Source organism: Aristolochia californica, unplaced genomic scaffold, assembly GCF_029961685.1.
Source record: "Aristolochia californica isolate CCGP_79_NKW_82.1479 unplaced genomic scaffold, dmAriCali1.0.hap1 SCAF_10, whole genome shotgun sequence".
NCBI lineage: Eukaryota > Viridiplantae > Streptophyta > Magnoliopsida > Piperales > Aristolochiaceae > Aristolochia > Aristolochia californica.
In genome coordinates, this window is record NW_027181771.1 from 30,356,453 (window position 1) to 30,379,431 (window position 22,979).

The 22,979-nt window shown below is 36.8% G+C and overlaps 1 protein-coding gene across 4 annotated transcripts; it reads right to left on the reverse strand.

Moving 5' to 3' along the window:
• Positions 1 to 5,768: 5,768 nt before the first annotated feature.
• Positions 5,769 to 20,738, reverse strand: LOC137935566 (protein RETARDED ROOT GROWTH, mitochondrial-like). 4 transcript variants are annotated; one of them, XM_068780216.1, is made up of 8 exons: positions 20,604 to 20,738; positions 19,793 to 20,220; positions 19,583 to 19,694; positions 19,127 to 19,292; positions 11,090 to 11,238; positions 10,838 to 10,989; positions 8,238 to 8,352; positions 5,769 to 6,167 (listed from the first exon to the last, which is right to left on the reverse strand). In XM_068780216.1, the coding sequence occupies exons 2-8, from the start codon at positions 20,131 to 20,133 to the stop codon at positions 6,027 to 6,029; spliced, it is 1,176 nt and encodes a 391-aa protein (XP_068636317.1). In that variant the 5' UTR covers positions 20,134 to 20,220; positions 20,604 to 20,738; the 3' UTR covers positions 5,769 to 6,026. The 4 variants fall into 4 exon arrangements, with proteins under 4 accessions (XP_068636317.1, XP_068636316.1, XP_068636314.1 ...); XM_068780215.1 differs by having other exon boundaries at positions 20,576 to 20,738; XM_068780213.1 differs by having other exon boundaries at positions 20,543 to 20,738.
• Positions 20,739 to 22,979: the final 2,241 nt, after the last annotated feature.

A 22,979-nucleotide genomic window follows, 5' to 3' on the forward strand; every position in this document is an offset into this window, starting at 1 on the left:
GAAGACCTGTTAAAGAGCATATTTCATTAAGCCTAATCCACATATGGAGAGAGAGGGAGAAATTTTATTGAATCGAAATAATTTTACAATTAATATAAGCCTATTTATAGGTTAACGAAAGATTATTTGATTTCTTAATTAAAGATTCAAATTTCTTTAATTTAAGAAATCAAAATCAATCAAAAAAATATTCTTGATTTTAGGAAATCATTTGATTGATTTGTCATTATTTTAATTAATTATTATATAATTTAATTTCTCTCTTAGCAATGCCGTAAGAGGAAATACAACTTGTTTTCTTGTAGGATAGAACCTCCATCTTGTGAAGGGGAATTTCTTAGTCATATGGGATGGAGAAAATCTTGATAAGATGGTAATGACTATGGAGGGGGTCATCCCACTAGCACTTCCTAAATTCATCCTGTAAAAAAAATTATACAAGTAAATAATAGGATTAAAAAGGAGATGGAAAAAATATAATAATATGATATTTAAAATGGTTTAAGATATGAGATTGTACTGGTCACACAACCCCTATTCCAAATACTAAAAAGAAAAAAATATCTCCCTTTTGATTTAATAAAAAAAATCCCTTCTCAATTCTTCCTCCTTTTTAAAAAATTAAATAAAGAGTATTTTTATTAAAAATAATAGTAAAATTTTCATAAAAATTGAATGAAAATGAGGGAAATATGAGAGTTTTTTTTTTTTTTTTTGAACAAAAAATTGGTCTGATTTGGGTTACAAAAATGAGAAAACCAAACCAAAAACAGTAAATGGATAACAGAATGTGTCGGATCTTCTATTCTGATCGCACATCGGATCTGGATCTAAGAAGTAGAATGTAATGCGGATATTGAAGCAAATGTGGAGTGTTTAGGCAGATTCTCTGTGGGTTTTCTTTAGCGGATCCAAAACTGTGCATCAGATTGTGTAGAGGATCCTCGAGTCATAACTAAACCATAGTGTCAGATAGACACGAGGTTAAGCGTTGCGACCCAATACTATCATATCAGGTTTGTACGCAGTTCCAACATCAGAGCTGGTTTCTAAAACTGAATGGGTGAGCTAGCATGCCTATTAGGGCGAGCTACGCTGGCTCGTTGTCATCTCTATTACACCACCATTTCTTGATGGAATTTGACAAAACAAAAGGGGAAATACTCGTATGTGAGTCTTCTTTCAAACTAATGCTTCAATTTAAATAAAACAACACTATATTGCAACAAAAAAAGTGGTTCAAACATATAGTGTCTTTTTGCGAAAACCATTTCTCAATGGATTTTGATCAAACAGGCAAAATGCTTGTAGTAAGCTTGTGTATCTAATGCATAAATCAATTTGAATAAAAACTACAAAATAAATATCACACGAAAATTATGTGAAGATTAATTGTGAAACAAAAAATAGCCAAAATGAAACCTTCAAATTTGGTGCCATGAGAAATTTCTATGCGCAAATGAAATTGAAGATGAAAAGAAAAAAATGCACAAACCAATTTTACGTGGTTCAGCCTTAGGAGCCTAATCCATAGACAAAAGAAGAAAGATAAATTTTATTGAATCATAATGATATTTAAAATTAATACAAGCCTATTTATAAGCAAATGAAGGATTATTTGATTCCTTAATTAGGCTAATAAAGGATTGTTTGATTCCTTAATTAAGGATATTCAAATTTTCTTAATTTAAGAAATCAAAATCAATTAAGATTGTTTCTTGATTTTAGGAAATCATGACAAATCAATCTCTTAATTGATTTGTCATTATTTTCCTTAATTATTATATAATATAATTTCAAATTTAATTTAATTTCTCTCTTAACATAAAAAACACTAGAAGAATAAATTTTGGTACTTCAGGTGGCGATGCAGGAGATAGATGAACAAATCTAGGCAAGGGATGCCCAAATTGCCCATTAGATGAATAAGTTGGAATTCTTTATGGCAAACATGGGACAAGTACCTCACATAGATGGAAAACACCCTCTACTAGCACATCTGCCAATCTTGTTTTAGATGATCAAACAACATTTTGTGAAGTCCAACTTGCGAAGGAGATTGACTCACTATAGATGCACTTCAAATCATTATTAACACCGTGAAAAGTAGTTTGAGTCAATAAGTGGCAAGTATCTTATGCATATGAAAGACATTACAGTTGACACATTCAAGCAATTAGATTGCCAATTGGGTACCATCCACCAAAATTCCAATAGTTTAATGGTGATGAGAACCCTAATTTCATTGAGACATGCAACAATGCCGACACTTATGGGGACCTACTTGTGAAGCAATTTGGACACTCCTTGAAGGAGAAGGCTTCGATTGGTTTGTTGAACTTCCACAAGAATTAATGGATACCTGGGAACAATTGGAGCATGAATTCTTGAGTAGGCTCTATAGTACATGCCATATTGTGACCTTAGTTAAGCTCACTAACATGAAACAATAAAAGAGAGAGAAGGTGATTGATTATATCTAACATTGGAAAAATTGAGATTTAATTACAAGGAATGCCCCAACTGACAACAAAGACTGAAATTGATATGTACATTGGCGGAATGCACTCAGGCTTACTTTATTTCTTAGAAAAACAAAAGCTCCAGGATTTTCAAGAACTTTTTACCAAGGTGCATAATATGGAAATCCTCATTAAAAAAAGGTGAATGGAAGGGTCCCATTGATAACCCTAGGAAAAAATTCAATACGGTAAAAAAGAACTCAAAGCCTCTCTCAAAGAATTAGTCTAAAGAATGTCACAACACCAATATTATTGTACCTACTAAGATAAAAAGTAAGTCGCAAAAAAAAGATAAATAAAAGCAGCCAACAGAATTGGATGCTAGAAGGTGAACATTAAGGAAGGGCAGACAAAGTACTATTTTTTTTACTCATATGTGTTTATAATGTTGCAGAGTTGGTAGAGAATAAAATGGTGCAACCACCAAAAGAGAATTGAGAATGTAGGAAAACGTAATGACCCCAATTATTGTAAATTTCATTGAATAATGGGGCATCCTACAAAGAAGTGTTTTGTATTAAAGATAAAATTCTCAAGTTGTCAACGCATGGTCGCATCATTATTGGTGTTGAAGAAACCCTAGTTGCTTCAAACATAGAATTTGTAAACACATTTGAAAAGTTCCATTAGAAAATATTACTATCCCAAATTTGGGAAAGGAAGCAAAGTTGTACTTTTTAAAGTTTTGTTCTTTTGAAGTTATGATCACCAAAGGACCGGTAGAAGTTCCAAAAAGAGACAATGAAGGACAGGCGATTGTGATACACTAAGGAAGGTTGCCAAAGAGGCAATTACCTTAGAAAATAAGGTAACACAAAATGTGCAACAAAGAAAAATATTTTGGAAGCTCACTATAACAAAGGAGAGATTTCAACAAAGGTAAAAGATCACACTTGTAGATTATATGCTTGAGTGGTTTTTAACACAAGTACCAACAATGGAAGCCTCATGATCGCAACCTTTGGTAGGTGAAGTCGTGCTATAAGACACAAAAAGGTCTCCTTTGCACATAGAAAAAATAATTACTTCAATGTCCAAATATAGGGATGTCAAAGATGATTTAAGAACATGTTTGAAGAAGTTATCCACAATTGTTGGTGTTTGTAATGCTTTGGAATTATCAATCTGATCACGAAGCTTGGCCAAAGTACTCACACCTCTAGGAAATTTCCATGCTAAGGTTAAACAAGTTAAGATGCTTTAAAATGATCTATTAAATGTTTAATCTCTATGTATACCTTGTGTTTCTTTTAAGAGACGATGATATGCAATTTGGTTCAAAGCAACACAACCGACCACTTTCGTGTTTGGTATGTCAAGGAACAACTTGTGAAGTGAATGTTTCCCAAAGTTATCAAATACTTCTTTTTGAAAAACTTTGGTTACATGATAATGGGGTAATCTCTTCTACTCGCCATCAATGATTCTATTGTAAGGATGGTGAGGAGAAAACAGTATTGGCTAATGAAAGCCTCTTTACATAAGTTGAATCCTCTTATGATGTTGTAAAGATTTACTTATCTTCAGAAAAGGTTGTTGAAGTTTTGTCGTCACATTTTGATCCGACCAAATTGGAATCCAAAAGAGAGATTAAGACCGTCTAGAGACCAGTGCCAAAAGAAGCACTAAAATATATAATTCCTTAAGAAGGCATTGATCCTTCGATAAAGTCAAATAATGGTGAAATGTTAGTTTTATGGTATGTTCCAAAGTCTAAAAGGAAGGAGGGTCAATCTTTACGTGTGACGGTTATTTGGGGGCGCCATTGTTAGGGTTTTATCACCTAGAGTATCATCATCAAAGGAGCATCATCAGTTGCAGCTGAGAGAGAGGTTAGAGAAGCGATTTCTCTAGTAAACTATTTTATCTTCATAGTAATTACAACAACGGCAGAAGATAGGACATAGTCTCACCTTGAGGCAAACCTGTATAAATCTTGTGTTTTTCTTCATGTTTGTTTTTTCTTCTTCTGTGTTTATTATTATAGTTCTCATTAGTTTAGAATTAGGGCGTTTAATTCCTATCAATTTTATCCCCTCAAACTGCAACATTCTTGGATACCAAGCAAAGGAATCTATTTGTATTGTTGAAATAAGGACAACTATATGCTAGACATTGTCACAAGAGAAGGAAGAATTAAAAAGCTTGTGATTTTGTTTGTCGACGGCCTACACTTAATCAAACCGATGCATTAGGGATGGTTGTTGAATTTTTAGAAAAGAAAAATAATTCATTGGCTTGTTATATTTTGAATACAATGAACTTTTATTTATAATAGAAGAAACAAGTAGAATCCAATTACAATTAAACTATTCTTATTTCAGTTACACCCAAAGTTAAACACTAAAAGATAAGTCCTGAAATAATTGAACAACTGAATATAAATAAAAGACTAATATAACTAAAACATCTTTAACTAATACTCTTCATGTGAGACTGCTATAAAACTCCACCATATTAATTCTGGATCTGTGAAACTTCTTGTTGTGAGAGTCATGTAAAACACTTTTATATTTGCTCTTCAACACTCCCCCTCAAGCATATGGGGTAGTTCACTAAGATCTTTGTATATTAGAATGTAACATATGGGGTGTTGAACGTAGACCATGCACTAACTTGATATCATATTATCATACAATATTATTTGTATATAACATATAAAACCGGTGACCACTTGATAGGGGTAATTAAACATCGACCTCATGAACCTGCTCACCTTCTGATCTCACTTCTTTTGGTATTAAGAATTAACCTGACTTTTGTGTGAGTATGTAATTCTTTGAGAGTAGAAATGATAGCATAAATAGTTTATTTAACATCATTTTGTTTTAAAAAAATCTAATTGTTTTCCTACAAAGACTCATCTTTTTTTTGTTCGTTGCTTTCTTCCTCTAGCCCACCTCTTCCAAGCCAATGTGTGGTTGAACATTACCCTTAATTCTAAACTCAATAGAGTCTTGATCCACATTAATAGTGAAAAAACACCCCCAACGTGATGATGCCCTAAGACATTACAATGGAGGCCAGAGAAAAACATCGTGGTGGGAAAATACCACCAACTCAGTTGTTTTAGTCCAGAGTGACAAATTTGGATTTTTAAGTAGAACCAGAGACATTATTCTCATTTTCATTTTATGCAACCACTGAGATTGGTTTCAACAAAACTAGAACACTCCCTGAGGTATCATTTCACAGTTCAAAGAGCATCTTAGGAGGCCGGAGGCACAGGAGAATAGCTCTGCTATATTCAAGGAACATTCATTTATAGATGGCACTTAAAGAATTTACATGAAGTCTCAACAGTTCCTCCTGTTTTGATAGTGGAGATACAAAACATTTCCAATCAAAAATTAAAAAAAGTAAAACGGAAAACGAAAAAACAAAGAAAAAAACATGAATATCAACAAGATATCTAAACCCCCATTTTCGATAGCTGAAAAAAAAGGAAAAACATAGCTGCAGTGGGTTATCTAAAACCTAAAACACTTCGATCGCAGCCACGTGTCAAAGTAAAGTTACTGGAGATCCTCGCATAATATTGTAAATAGAGATGAGAATCTCTACGCTAATCAATAAAATGATAAGCCCCTCAAGAAAATCTGATCTTCTGTTTTGAAGACTCTCTTGTACAAACCGAATGTTACGCTGTAAAGAAAAATTAAAAAAAGGTCAATCACAAAAAAAAAAATTTAGAACAGTTTACATCAAGGTTACACAAACAGTAACTATTTTAGAAAGGTTAGACAATCAGACAACAGTTGCATAGAAAGATTCACCCAAAAGAGTGCTCCTGTCAACAGTTACTGGAAGGTCAAAGAGGGTTGAAGAAGTCATGAGTTGGTCCAGGTAACAAACCAGCAGGGCTGCCAATGACTCTCCATCTTGACAAAGAACGCTGGGTTCACCTAATGCTGGTTTGAAAGCTCATTCGGTGCTTAAGAGCAAGTGAGACAGCGGTCAGAAGCAAGAAGAATGCAATCCACTCTACTCAACACCATAAGGTTTACAGCTACTAATGCCAATGACATGATTGAAACTCAACATTTATCCATCTGAAATAGATCACCGGGATCATTCAACAGATCAGCTAATATACGCTTACTAAGAGTTTGCTGGGCAAAGATGGACTCCTTCACCAGCTAAGATCTAACTCTCGCCCTAGACATCAAAAAATTCTTTCTAAAGGAGATAGCAGTATCTGAGACACCACCATGACGCTTGTGTCTAGTTCGGCCTATGCCGGTGGTATTCAGAAATAGAATTTTTACCCCCATTTAAAACTTAAATAAATACTCCAATGACAAAACATTACTATAATAATGAATAGTCAGAAGTATATCAGCACAGTTGTTTCATATTTAGTAGATAAATAACCTGGCATTCACTAGATTGTACGTTTATGAGTACACAGCCTCAAAACAGAAAATCCTAACAACAAATGCAATGAAATTTCAGTGTTCGTCCGGACCAGCATAGCAGTGCCAGAATATAAACAGGTATCATTTAAAAGAAAAAAATTGGAGATCTTACATATTCTGCTCAAACAGAAAAATAAATACCTAAAGTGAATGCAAGGAATTACTAGCTACTCTTAGAAGGCCTATTCCCCATGAAGTTCAGGATTCTCCAAATCCAACAACAATGCTCCTCTAACATCTATCCGAATTGTCCAATAAAAAAAAAAATCTACCAAAATAGGACTGACACAAAAAAGGCTTACGACATAGAGCACTCAGAGGGAGACTGTAACTGAAAATTTAGACTAAAATAGCTCAGAACATGATAATTGGGTTAGTTCAATCACCAAAAATAGTCAAGATCAGGAGACCTCCCAACCTAGTCGAGGATGTTCCAAACCAACAGTATGTTAAGGGACTTTTACCTACTAAAAATGGTGCTCTAAAGTTTTCACTTTTTTTAACAGTGAATTTTCACATTTTTCTCATGTCATAAATTAAAAATCAGTAACCATAATTTTTCCTTCAATTTTTTTTATCTCCTTTTGTTTTGAAACTTTTGATTCCCTCAACTCCTGATCCTTAGAAAGTATTGAATAATGTATTACCTAATAGGGGTATTTTAGTCTTTTCACATTGGAGTATAAGTATGATGGAACCTACTTCTCCCTCGAGTCATTACATATAAGTTTGAGTGATGTATTTGCTGTTTTTATTCAATTAGGAGTGGTCTGGAGAAGTTTTTGAACCTTTTTACTTAAGTGAATATTAAACCTGGTTAGGGGCTGACTTCTCTGAAGAACTCTCTGCTATACGAGAGTATTTTCTCCAAGCTCTTTCTCTCTCTTCTTCTCTTCTTTTCCTCTTTTTCCCTCTTTCAATCTTACAATTGTACATGGTATCATAGCAGTAGAAGGTTGCTTAATACTTTATCTCATTCTTTCCAAATACCCAAAATTCATTCACAAACAATTTGCACTTTTCTTTTCAACTCTTCACAATTAATGTGTGCACCATCTAGATATTCTCCTACGAGTAAGTGTAAAGACCATAAAATTTCTCTGCCTCCTTCAACATACTATTTTTTATTTATACAGTTAATCTGTATTACAAGCAATATTCCTAATGGTGTAAAGGTTCCAGAACAGAAGTTTTTAGTTGTCTTGAAGTCAGTTGAATCACTAGGGTCAATTCCTTGATAAAGGCATGAACCTTCAAACATAAGATTAAGTAAATACAATTGTGTTGACAAGTTTACCTCCACAAACTTCAACTTATAGTCAAGGCTGCCAAACCTTGGAGTGAGTTCATATTCCTCCCGAAGGTACTCCCATATCTGAGCATAGTTAGCATTTTTCCATGCAATATCCGATCTGTAAAACAAGCAAGTAAGATAAAGATTTATAAGTTCAAGAAATAGTACATAATGATTCAAAATTAGTCATTCAAATCCACTGGGTGCCTCCAACCCCGAGTTTCTTTTCCTTCTGAACTGCTGTGATTTTTTTAGCCCAGAGGCAAAGAAGAAGCTAAAAAAGGGAGGACTGAACAAAGAGAGACTGAAGTATGACTCCTCAGCTGGTCCAACCCCTAGTTTCTATTCCATCCAGAAAATGCAACAAGAAATCATCATTCATATTAACCCTTTTTTTTTCTTTTTGAACAAATTAAACATCCAATAACATTATATAAAAAATAAAAAACTTTGAAAGATTTTTTTCTTCTTTTTTTTTCTTTTTTGAGATAGTAAGTTTGAGATGAAGAAGGAAGGAGAGTACAAAAGGAAAAATACAAAGATTGTCAATCAATACAAATAACCCTCAAGCTATCAAGAGAGGGTTAAACTTTCCATCATCACCCAATGGATTAAGAAAGTCATAACTCACAGATAAGTATATCTTTAGAATCATGAGAGTTGATATTTCCCCAACATACGTTATCAACTGTTAGAAAATACATCCAGGGATATTTTGGTCATTTTACCACTTCAGTGGGGTTTTTTTTATGTAATCTTGTTCTGCATGTTAAATTATATCAGTAGTTAAATTTTCATGTACATAGGATGTAAAATTAGGGAGATATAAGGAGATTAAGATTTATTAAGTGTATTAGGCCATTTTTGTAATTTTTAACTCAAAACACCTATTTAAGAAGTCTGGGAATTCGTGCACAGTTCCCAACGAAGCCTTCAGGCTTTTAAGAAATTTCTTCTTCTTCTTCTTCTTCTTCTCCTTTCTCCTTTTTCTTTCAATTTTCTCCTCTTCATTCACCCAAATCTGGATTTTTACATGGTATCATAGCAATAGATCGTTGCTGGGAACATTCTACTGTAGATTTTTGCCATTTTTTAAGAGGACGACCTGCTGGAAGGAAAAAAACTACAGGGTTTTGATGCCGATTCAGCAAAGTTAAGTTTTTTTCTTCTTTTCTCAGTTTATGAATCATTGAAGGATTCTCTACACTTTGATTGCACCAATTGGGTTCTAATTGGGTTTTTTGAGATCTGTGTCACCCTAACCAGTGGGGGATGCTTGCATCATCACCCAATTGATGACACCAGCCCTAATTGCTACCACTTTTGCATGATATTGGTTGAAATAGTTGTGAATTGCTGGTCATTAGATTGTTGAAGTGCGCATATCCTGTTTCTGTGTCCTAACGCTAATTTTGTGAGTGGGGCCCACCTTGGTAATAAATCTGAAAAATTGTCTAGAAGCTTAAATTGGTTATTTTGTGATCAAATATCAATATTGTGGCTTAGACAGGAGAAGTTTTTACTCCGACTAGAGTAAATTATGGGTTTGATGGAAAGGAATCCATCATGATTACTTCGAAAAAATTGACGGGGCCTAATTATCTTAATTAGGTTAAGTCTGTCAAAATGTATCTTAAGGGTAGAAAGAAATTTATCCGAGATGATCCTCCAGCGCCTCCAAAGGACAGTCAGGTTATGACCTGGGTTGTCAATAATATTGATTCTACTCTTAGAAATCAGGTGATGAACTGTGAGATAGGAAAGGCTATGTGGCTGTCTCTAGAATCTTTATATGCACAGGAGAGTAATCTATCTCAAGTTTATGAGATGAATCCAGACTTTTTGGGTTGAAAAGTGCAAAGCACAGAGATCAATGTATATCATCCATTTACTATGGATGAAAATGAGTTGAGAAAACAGCAAAATTAACTGTTTGTTGCAAAAAAATTGGATGGTTTAGGTGCTGAATTTGATGTTTTTTTTTTTTTTAAATGATGCTGAGAATTTGATGTTATTAAAGCCCAAGGGTTAGCTTCAGATGAAATCCCAACTCTCTCTGCCAATTTTAATCGGATTATGAGGGCTAAGAAGACTATTGTACCTAGAACAAGTAAATGAGGTAAGATAATGGATGTCACTGCTCTTAATGCTTTCAACACTATATGAATTAAGCATCCAATGAAATAACTAATTTGAATGTGACTCTGGATATCAACAAAGACGCAAAGATGTTTTAGACATTTGATACCCAAAGTAAATAGGACACCCACTACAAGCAAATCAACAATCAAAGTAATAGATATTTTTGCGCATCTGATCTCACTGCTGGTCTTGTCACTGACATGGAGAGAGGAACACCTTCGTTTCTCCAACTAAAGAATGATACATGTTGGTGCATGTAATAAATTTCTTTCTATATTTTAATAAAGATATATCAATCAATAGAGACTATAAACTGCAGTATGTGAAAAGGCTAATTGAAGACTTGATAAATATTTTTGAATGTTGATCCCCTTACCCTAGTGAAACTCTAACCCAAGAACAATACTAGCCAATGAACCGAACACTCAATCTGCAAGATACTTTGATCAAAAGTAAATTACCTCTCAAAAAGCCCAAGTTTAAGAATCACATCAGCAAGATTGGAATTTGCCTTCCCCAGTAGTTGGAAAAGTTTTTTTCTTTGCACAGTAAAGGTCCCAAATTTCACCAATTGACGATTTATGTCTGAAAATTCTGCAACCATTCCATCAACCTGAGAGAAAAAAATCAGCGAAATCAAATCAATATTCTGCAAGTGTTTTATAAGCTGAATACAAAATAAATTTCAGGCATAAGAGACAACTAATACATACTTGACGAATGTGGAAATCTAGAGCAATACTTTGGCCAAGAACACTTCCAATGGTACGTATCCCATTTACATTCAAACTTCTAAGCATTATGTAGTCTTGGCCACCTTGCATCCATGTATCTAGTGATGGCTTCTCTACCACAGCATAATCTGAATATAGTTATCACTGAGCATTAAGTTTCTTTTTTTCCTAGAATAGTTAATCAAACAGTTGAGAATTAAAATCGACTGTATAAAATGATGCACAAATAAAGAGAACCTAAAAAACATATAAATTCTTATTGAGTTACACATAACATAGAAGATAACATTCCAACTTTTTCTTTTTCTTTTTCTTTTGGAAAAGCGGGTGAGATTTATTAAGCAGAGAGGGTACAGACGCTAGTGGATGTACCAGAGAGTGCCACGAGGAGGTATAAAAAGGGGAGAGTGTATAATAAGCAAAGAAAACTCAAAATCTTATAATTAAAATATCAGACAAGAGGACTTCATCTTTAGCAAGGGAGTCAGCAACAGAATTAACTGATTGGGGAATATGATTACATGAGATATCGAGGTACTGATCCAAATATGAATTCTCTTCAAAGACATGAAGGAATCTTCATTTAGGGGCCAACAACTTAAGGCCCCAGCTGATCACTGCCTTGGAGCCCCCCACAACTAGCAGCCAAGCCATAACTTTACTCCTAGCGATCTTGACAACATGCAAAGCAGAGTATGCTTCAGCTGCCATGGAATTAACCAAGGAAACCAAAGTAAGAGGTAACATCTTGCCATGAGAGTCTCTGAGAACTCCACCCAACCCAGTAGAACCTAGGCTGCCAAGACAGCAACAATAAAAAATGAGCATGAAGATCCATTCCAAAGAAATCTCTTCTCCAAACACCCAATGGAGTTGGCAACAGTGGCAGGGGATTTAAGTTCTATTAAGAACAAGTTCAGAAGGCCCATAAGAGTAGATTTGACCAGCAGAATTCCACCCATAGAGTCTCTGAGAACTCCACCCTCCCCAGCAGAACCCTGGCTGCCAAGAGAACAACCATAAAAAATGAGCTTGAAGATCCACTCCAAAGAAATCTCTTCTCCAAATACCCAATGGAGTTGGCAACGGTGGCACGGTACTTAAGTACTGTTAGGAAATAGTTCAGAAGGCCCATAGGAGTAGATTTAAACAGGATAAGTCGTCCAACTTCTGATAACCAGGCCCATAAGAGTAGATTTGGACCCGGCCTCCCGTCCCTCACTCAGCTGCCATTGTTTGGCACCTCTTGGCTCCTCCCAAGGTGAAATTTTTTCTCTAGAGTGCCTGCCACAACAGAATCCTCACTGCTGACAATCTCATACAGTGTGGCAATATTGCTCCTGATCCCCTTTGCCCTTTCTGACTATTAGTCACCTCCTCCTTCATTGTGCTTTCGCCTGGCAGGTTTGGACTTCTCTGATCGACAGCATGGGCCTCCATTTTTGCATCCCTCTTGACTTGAGCACCATGTGCCACTACGCCTCCGGGGTCCACTTTCCCAGTCTTGGCAAGCTCCTTTTATCTATATGTATTGCTTACATCCCCTAGTGCCTCTGGAAAGAGAGGAACTCCCGGTGTTTTGATTGTGTTTTCCATTCAATTGCTAAGGTAGTTTATTGCCACGGGCCTCATCTCTACCAGGATCTACACTTGGAAAAAATTTATGTGCCTCTCATGCGCTCCTTTTTGTACCAATTGGAAGGTTATTGCTTAGATATCCGTCCCTTCTGCCCCCACCGGGAGGCTGTTTGAGCACACACCCCACCACCGGTTACTTTAAGCTCAACTTTGACGGCAATACTCTTGGGAATTCGGGATTGGCTGGCTTTGGTGGGGTGATCTTTGATCAAAGAGGCTCAATTATTATCTCATATTCTAGCCCACTCGGCATTGCAGACTCGACTACGGCTGAGCTCTCGGGCCTTCTTCACGGCCTTTGCATATTTCAGAATCACTTCAGCAATCTGCTTATCGTGGAAGGAGACTCGAAAGTTGTCATTGGATGGTGCTCCACTGCCTCATTCTCTCCTAGGCGTCATTGGCAACATTTTCTCAATATCATGGACATTGTCTCCTCTATTTCATGTTCTTAAATCAGCCAATACATTTGCTAACTCTTGTGCTAAATTGGGTCCCTCCCTTCATTCTCTTGTTGTTAAGGGAGGCCTCCCTTGATGTGTTTTCTTGTTTTCCTTTGAAATAAAATCATCACTGTTTTAATAAAAATAAAAAATAAAAAATTTCTGATAACATCTTCCCTTTGCACAAAGCAAGATGATTATTGAATTTTTCTACGATTGATGCACAATGTGCTTCGGAGGAGCTATTAGCTAAGAAGGGAAGGCAAGGTATTATAGGGAAAGATGACCAATTTGACAACCAAGGAAAGATCCAATATTCTCCAACAAGCCTCCATCAACTTCGATGTCAACAATAGCTGACTTATTCCAATTATCTCTTTCTCATAATTGTTTAAAAAAAGATAAGATCACCTCAAATTAATAATTTTTTCATCTTAGTTGCACAAATGCATAGGGTATCATCCGTGTATTGAAGCACAGGGAAATCAAGTTGACCAATATTGGCCATTGACTGGAGCCGACTGTGACAATATCAATAAGGTTGAGGAGTTCGCACCGGGGGGGGGGGGGGGGGGGGGGGGTTGTCAAGCTCTTAAAGTAGCTATTTGCGTTGCAATTCATCAAAACTGAGGAGGCAGAGAACATGCAGGTTCTCATCCACATTCTCCACATCTAATTGAAGCTTATACAAGCCATGTGTATGTCTAGATGTCCCAATCAAGTATACCAAAGGCCTTCTCAAGTTCTAACTAGAAGAGCAGCCTACTCTGCTTCTTCTTGAAAAAAAAATCAATTAACTCATGAGTGTCTTCCACCAGTGACAACACACTGCCCTTTTGTGGACCACAATCTTGCCAAGCCTACTGGCAAGACCTTAGTGAAAATCTTGTAGGAGCTTGACACCAAACTTATTGGCCTAAAATTCGAGAGGGATTTGGCTTTGTTCTTCCTCAAGACAAGAGCATCAAAGAAGGACAAAGTGCAAAGCTCATGAGACTCCGCTTGTGAAATTAAGTGAAGAAACCAAGAAGGTAGCTCCATCAAGTGCAGTAGAATTCAGCCATGAAACCGTCAAGCCTAGAAGCTTTCTCCACTAGCAGGGCAGAAATGACGTCTTCAACCTCCTCAACAAAAGGCACTTTGAATTGCCTATAAGTTCATGACTGAGGTGCAGGATGCCCAGACTCGAAGAGACGCCTTCGCTCTCTTTGTCGCACTGTAGAGTTCTGAAGAAAAGCTTGACAAACTCTTTAGTAATAGCAGTGCCATCTATGATCAACTCTCTATCAATGATTAGAGAGGAGAACCCATTTGCTAGATGATGAGAGGAAGCAATTGCATAGAAAATTTTTGTGTTGCCGTCACCTTCCTTAAATCCATTTGAATCTGGCACAATGCCTCCATCATGTTTTCATGAGTACTGAGAGAAGATACATCTTTTTTGAGAGAGAAGAGGAGGATCACCTCATGGGGATCAAAAGAACAGGTTTCAGCAGCAATTTCTACACTCTAAATGTCACTAAGGAGAGGGGAGCACAAAGAGGATAAACAATCCAATGAACTGCTATACCAGTCCTTGATTTTACCTTTAAAGCAACTTCAGCTGCCTTGCCAGCTGACAAACATGAAAGCCAGTAACAGAAAAGGATTACCATCACTCCTTAAGTTTGTTAGGGAAGTTCTCAATAGACAACAAGTATTGTTCAAAGCAAAATGGGAATGATCCCCAAGAGGTAGACTTGCAATTAAGAATGATGAACCAGTGGTCAGAAGTATGATGAGTTAACGAGTTAAGGTAGATCCAGCCACATCCTTTGAACATTTCAAGCCATTCATTTGCGGCTAAAAAACAGTCAAGCTTCAAAAAGATGTGGCAAGCCTGTCCATTTGTCCATGTGAAGGAACTCCCGATAAGGGGGGTTTTGTGTCGACAGTAATTGCCAGTAGTTAAAAGCTTGCATTTAAGAAGTTATGTGGATGGCAGGAGGCTTCTTTTCATGATGATCTTTTCATGATGGAACCTAATTACATTGAAATTCCCAATGATAAGCCACAACCCCAGCCAAGTGTTTATATGGAATTTAATATCTGTCCAGAGTTTACAATAGAGGTACCAGTTCGACGGACAGTAATGCTACACACTGCCCAAATATACCCATTGGAGAGGTTTTTGAATTGAAGCAAGGGTTACCTGGCCTTCAGAAGATAAAACCAACTGGAGCCAAGAAGTTTTCAAATTGCGAGGATGCCACCCATAGTACCCACTTAAACTGCTGGCTGTGGAAGGACCTTAGCATTTGTCAAGCAATACCTCCCTTTGAGGCAAAACCAAGGCCCCTCATATTCCAAGACATGATCATCTTTCCAACAGAGGGAGGCCAAGAGAGAAAACCCATGAAAAATTATAGAATGATGATGTCCAAAGACAGAGCAAACTCTTTTTCGGCAGTCCACAATCCAACCTTGTGTTCAGCATCACTCTAAACATCCCACTCTTGTGTATGAATCAATTGATTTTGTCATTAAGCCTTTTAAAATTTCCGAAGGAAGAAATGGGTCACTAAATTCCCCACGGGGAGGGGGAATTTTCTACTATCAAAAGCAACTGAAGCTCCTAGGCTGGAATTGGAAGACAAATGGTTTTAAGTTTAAAGCTTCACGAGGTTTCGAGGCTTGGATTTTGGGACTGGTTGGCAAGCGGACTTTGGCAGGGTAGAGTCAAGGGAAGGCTTTTTGCATGTCAAGGTTGGCCAGAAAAGGGACTAGGTCTTAAGGGTTTTGTTGGCTCGAAGCTAAGAGAATGACTTGCAAGGTTTTTGTGTAAAGGAAGGTTATAGGTTGATCAAAGGTGTGGTGCTATGCAGTTGACTAGGGTTAATTAATGGGAAAGAAATATGAGGGAGCTGGATGATGGATTTGAGTTGTGGGCGGGGTTATGTAGTGTGTCCGGGTTAATCAGTGAGGAGAAGATATGAAAGGGGTGGCTGATGGGAATGAAATTGTGAGTGGGGATAAGCAATGGAGAGGAGGTACAAGGGGGCTCGATGATGACATTGGAGCATCAGGGTAGAGATTTGTTTGGTTTTGTTGACTAGGGTTTGGAAGGTTTCAACATGTTGCCAGATGTTTGGCAGTAGGTTGGATAGTTGTCAGAATAGTCAACGTCTTGGAGATTGGGTTAGCCAAAATTTAGAAGGGATATGAATTGCAGGTTATGTGGGTTTGAATTGTTTCCATTTCCATACCAGCCACTCTCCTGCAAGCACACCTACTAGAAGAGGTTTGTATGGAGCCCGGTAAGTCAGACTGAATCATCAAAATTGGGTCATCTTCTCTATGCTGATCTTGAAAATGAGAAAAGGTAGAATCCAATTTGACGAAGTAAAAATTCCTTTGACTTTTGTGAAGAACGGAAGGTAAGGACAGATTTTAACAATGGCTGAGAGTAGGTGCCATCTGCACTATACGTTGGCTTTCCACTAATCCATCTCCCCTAAGCTTCTAATAAGAGCTGCAATTACATCTTCATACCAAAAGTTGGAGACCCTCAATTTGAATCCAAAGTTAATCAGTTCGAGAGATTAGGTGGGGCCTCCAGGAGTTTAGGCTTAAAAAGACTTCACCTAGGGCTTGTTACCCATTATTATAATCCTCTCCACATCATCCCAACTGAGGATATTAATAAGCTTCTTCTTTTTTTTTTTTTTGAGAGGGGCATGGTGCGATTCGAACTCACGACCTGATGCACCTGATGTAAAGAGAATACCACTAAACCAAACGGCCTTAGGTGAGGATATTAATAAGCTAACAACCACTTCCCATGAAAGTGATGTATGAGGGGATTGGAAGATCCCACAACACAGCCGCACAATCTTGGATTAGGCAACGTCAAGGCTTGAGTTCGTGCACACGGCAACTAGACTGGATCAGAAAATAGCCGCCCCGCCTCTGCCTGCAATTATTCTTGGGCCTATGGGGATGGTTGGTTGAAGTGGTTCTAGGACTGGTTAAAAAAGGGCACATGCAAACATGGGTGAAGTAAAGACAGATAATAGAAGGGTTTAGGGATGGAGAAGATTATATTTTGCATATCAGGGGTTTGGGGTGGGGTATTGATTTGAGTGTATCGAGGCTGGTTGGAGAGGGGATTTGTGGTGGTGTTAATTTGAGTTCATCTAAGCTTGCTTGGAAGGGATTTGGGTTGCTGGTGGCATTAATTTTAGCGGACCAGATTACTTTGGGGGGGTAGAGATCGTCTAGGCAGGCTACGACTTGGTAGCATCCAATCTGCGAGAAGGGTGGAAGGTTCATGGATGTTTGCAAAGGTGATTGGTTTGGGTGATCATGGCTACGCATGGGTGGATAGTGTTGGAGGAAGGTTTTTAGGGCAGCCGTGAAGTACAATCATCAAAAACGATTGGGGGTGGATTTGGGGATGTCGTCACTTGCAATGACCCGATTGTTCCGGCATTCAAACAGACGGCTGGATCAACTTGATGAGTTGTTAATCACACATCTATGAAATAAATACTATGTTGCCTAATCAATGCTCCTTCCTCCCCAAAATCAAATGATCCAATTCAAGTGCTTTTTAAACTGGGTGAGAAAACTCTTTAGGCCAACCACCAGGATTATAATGAAAGAGTTCCACACAACTGAGACTATGGAAATATTCACAGCCACCTCTTCATTGAGCGCAACAGCCTCCATACACCCATCTAATAAACATGAGCAATTTTGTCTCCATTTGCTCGGGCATCATCCCATCTTACTTTTCTCCTCTAATTACTTCTAGTTACCTCTCACTCTCTCTTGCCCACTCTCTTGTCGCCGATACTTGCACTCTCAGCTCTGGCATGCTCTCTCGTTTAGGAGTGTCAACAGATTTTGATATTATCTGGATTCAATCCAGACTGAAAGTTTGGATAAATCCGAACTTTAAGTTTAATCGGATCAAATCCAGATATCATATTGACTCCAATTTAGTTTCAAATTGGAATTGAATATCCAGATCCTAAAAAGGTACTACTACCATAAAGATTTTCTCCCTTCCCAAGGTTCTGAATTTTGAATTTTAAACAACTTTTAATTCAAAAATATTTTAATGTCTTTGTCAGCCTAGTAGAGCATCTTCTGCCTAACCATTATTCTAGTTTCAACATTTCCTCTTTCAGTTTCAGACTGGCTGTCTCCCTCGTTGCCCTCTCATCTCCCTCCTTGGTAAGTGCGTGATATCTGCTATGGTAAGTCATCGCTCTACTCTCTCTCAGATCCTCTCTTAGGCCTCTCTTTCAGCCCCTCTCTCTATCTTCTTCTCTCATTCCTGTTCCATTCTCAAAGCCTTGGTCCCTCTTTCAGCCACTCTCTGTGTGTTTCTTCTTTACTTATCCTGTTTCCTCTCTCTCAACCCTTCCAGACGCTCTCATGCCTCTCTTGTTCTCTCAGTTGTCTGCCTTTCTTTTTTTTATCCCGCCTCTCTCAACCCCTCCAGCTAGTCTTTCTACCTCTATTCTTCTCTCAATAGTCTATCTCCCTTCTTTTTTCTCACCCTCTGCATTTTTTGTATTTTTTTCCTTTCTTCCTGTATTTCTCTCTCTAAGAGGATTCTTCTCCCTTGTTTCACACTTTTACTTCCTTGATTAAGAAGTCTACGTCTCTACTTCTCAAAGATCCATATTTTTTAGGTTTTTTCCTTTTTTTATTTTATTCATTTTCATTATGTGATTTCTGATCAGGATATTATCTGAAGAAACCAAATTCAGAATTATAATTTTGGATAATTTTTTGGATATCCAGATACTTAAGAATGAATTGGATTCAGAATTTCAATATCCAGACCCAATCCAATCCGTTTACAGTATTCTCATTCTCGCAACCACCAAAATACAAATTTGAAATTTTCAGAAGATTTTTCCATTCTATTGTAACTACGCACCATCCTTTCTCATTTCTGAAAGCAATCCTGAAGCATGCTTCTCCACAATTTTCAGATAGCCATCAATCTCATGGTCCGAAACATTGAACAATACCACAGATCCATAGTGAAAAACTACCATATAGCAGCAGTTACTCTTGCTTCCAAAGTCCACCTCCTCTAATTCCTGAAATTAAAAAAATTCATAAAACAACTTTCAGGCCACCTGTCTAGTTTTAGTATCACAATATGAACAGATCCATGGTACAATTGCATTTAAGAAATGTTACTATCCCTGTCTTTTTCTTGGAACCAATCCCAACTGATACATCTGACACACATATCAGCACACACTACAAAGTGCATTCACAATATTTGAGTAACTAGTACCAGATGAATAGAAAAAAGTTGTAAAAAAAAAAAAATTAACCTTTTGTATAGGAAAAAATTGATAAGAACAAGGGAAAAGGTCCTTACTTGAGGATCTCCTTTGAAATCACAATACTTAAGAATAATATAACTGCTAGCACGAGAAGTTGATGGAATAACATTGTACGCATTCTGATTCTGCAAGCTTCTCAAATCAATACTGCAAGCAAGGTAGCTCTTCTACAAGTTACAACGACACTAAAGAACAACCAACAAGCAGGGAGCATATTCGGAAAAAAAGAAAAGAAAAATAGTGACCTCGTGGAGAGAAAATATGCTTTGACAGGAATTATACGACTTTGATTCTCCTGCTGAACCTCAAGCAAGTGATTCTGGTAACTGTCAATCTCTGCTGACGCAAAAGGTTCTTCCAACTCATGGTCAGACGAGATAGATGACAGTGCTTGAACGCTAGCTCCCGGATAAGAATTAAAGCTTTTCGACGAGCTGGAAGGGAAAGGAGAGAGTCGACGAAAGAGAAGAGAGCAGCGTGGAGATACTAGGGTTTTCAAAGTCCGTGGGCAGAGATAGCGAGAACGGGTTGAGGGGAAGAGAAGTGTGGAGGAGGAAAGCATGGATTTCATGTGTGCCCTCCACATTTTCGAATCACTTCCAAACTCGGTTTTATGACGCTGGAGACATTCAATATCTTCGGCTAGCTTTGTTACAACATGATAATTAGCAACCTGCAAATAAAAAAATAAAATCGCTATAAATTCCCAAACGAAGTGTAGAAGAAAAAAGTAAGAAAATAACTAATAGACCAAAAGCGAAAATACTAATAGAAATGAACCAAAATTCCTATGATGGCTGCTGACTCAAAATGAAGAGGAACTCAAAGTATATCTAAAACAAAAAAAATATGGCATAAAATTTGCATTGTAAATGAGATTAAGAGCGATGAGAGACAACGAACACAAGGGAGAAAGATGAGGACGACAGACAATGAAGAGGCTAGAAAAAATAGCTTTGAACTGGTGGGGGACAGGAAGAACGAATTAACGTAACGAGAAACAGATGAAGGATCCACCGACGGCCGACTTCAGAGACCAGTTGCAGGAGAGCATACAGCACAGCAGGCTTCAGAGACAGGTATAGAATGACCACAGAGAAATTAGGCTTAACAAAGGAAATCTAAAAACACCGAAACAAAGCAGTGAAGGGAACAAATTCGCGGCTATGGCAGCATAGCCGCAGGAGTCGTTTTAAAGATGACAGGCAAATGAGAGGCTCGGGAATTTCCAACCCTTCCCCAAGGGGACAAAAATGTGTAGAGCCCAACAGTTTTCAGGAGACACCATAGCGTAAGAGGCATGTTAGAATTACTTTAGGCTGTAGTTATCTTTAATAAATGAAATTCATAAAAAGAGATTTTGTTACAAAGAGACTCGGGTAAGAGTCCCTGTGGAAGGAGTGTTGCTCGAGGCTAGATTCAAGTCAAGCCAAGGTTGGTTTCACTCCGCTTTTTCTTCCTTCAAAATTTTTTTATTTATAAAAATGTCATTTATGTATTTATAACAATACTATTATCTCACATTATCATGAAATTTTACTATAAAATAATAATCTTAAAATAACATGATAATAAATAATATAAAAATAAGAAGACTATCCTTTTTATTGGGATCCGGGAATTGCTATTGCGTGAAGTGACTCGTCTTCTTTGTACCAACCAAATTACAAAACCTTTTTTCTAACTAAAAAACTTAAGATTTTTGTACTCAGTCATCCATGTGGGACTATTCTTTAACATCCCCCTGATGTGCAGGTCCTCTTTTGTGACTCTACGTGTGGACAATTTTGGTGGAAGCTCTCTTTTAAAAGTTGATTTTTGTCTCTCGAGGAAATTAATCTTTCAAATATCACCTTCTTTTTAAATATTGAACATTGAGAGAAAACCCGATACTACTACTGTAAACAAGCTAGTTTGCTGAAATATTTCAAAAGTTAAAAACATATTAATATATTGATTATTAACTAAAAGCCGTTATGATTCCCAGGGCAACTCCGAGTAGAGTCGACTCATCGAGTCCTGGACCTAACCCGGCCAACCAACCAGGTCGGCATTAAATGAAACAAAAAATTTCTCAAATTTCTCGTCATCATCCTAGTAAGGTTGCTTCATATATGTTTTGGGAGGATTGCTAAAACTGAATTGATGAGTCTTACCATATGAAGTCTGAGGGGAGATTGGGACATCAATTTGTCCTTAGAAGTTCATTTCTTGTGATTGAGAGGACACTAATTGACCATAAGAAAACGATCAAAGCATTATCAACATAGACAATCCTAAGATAAAACTGCACTAAAAACTTTATGTCAACTTTCAATAAGAAGCTATTGACTATGATTTTCTCAAATAAGGTAAAGAGAGGGTTGTTGCATTTAGAAATTTCTTAACACCAAATGAATGGGTCCAATCTGGTATATGCTGGTCTTAGGTTCATTCTTGACCTAGTAAGATAAATTAGGGCTACAAAGGAATAATTTTTTTTGTGTCAACAACATAAGCCAATATACTCATCACACGGTACCTCATTAGAAGAGAGATTCATTGCAATTTTTAAGGTTAAGAATCCCATGGAGAAATAGGATCTACCACTTGAGCTAGCTCAAGTTCACTTGCTTTATATTGAAAAGACCAAAAGTGCTTCCTTCTTACCGGAAGTATATGGAGTCCCCTAGCTTTGAAAAGGATTCAATTGCTGCCAAAAGAATGTCCTTAGGACCTGTTAGTGCACCCCTGGGTTAAGTGAAAGTGAATTAGATTATACTGTCACTTGACCCGGATGCGCTAGTGCCTGCACCGAGTGACAATTCAAGTGGACGAACTGGTTCATCCAGTTAAACTCGCCCAAGAGGAAAGTGGGTGAATCAGGATTCTCATTGAAATCTTGATTCATCCACTTGAACTCGCATCTTGGCTCAGCACAATGGATCTTGCTCTCCCATCTCCCTCTTGCTCTTGCTCATGCTCATTATTAATTCGGTTTATTATCAAGTTTTTTAGTTTCATTATTTTACTTTTATAATTAATTAAAATAATAATTTAGGAAAAATATTATCAATTTATACTACATAAAAATGTATCTAATGTTATCAATAAAATATTTTATTTATTTATTTATTATATTCATTATTTTTCTTATTATATTAAATTAGTGATTTAAGAGTAGTAATTAAAATATTGTTAAAGCCAGCATTTGATGAAGTATTTTTGTTTAATAATTCTATTTTTATAATTAATTAAGTTAATGATTTATAATTTTCTTTAAAATAAATTATTAATATATATTACTAAAAAATCTATCTTATGTAATTATTTATTTGTTTATTTATTTATTATATTCCTTATTTTTCTTAATATAATAAATTAGTGATTTAAGAGTGGTAATTAAAATATTTTTAAAGTAAACAATTGATCAAGTATTTTTGTTTAATTATT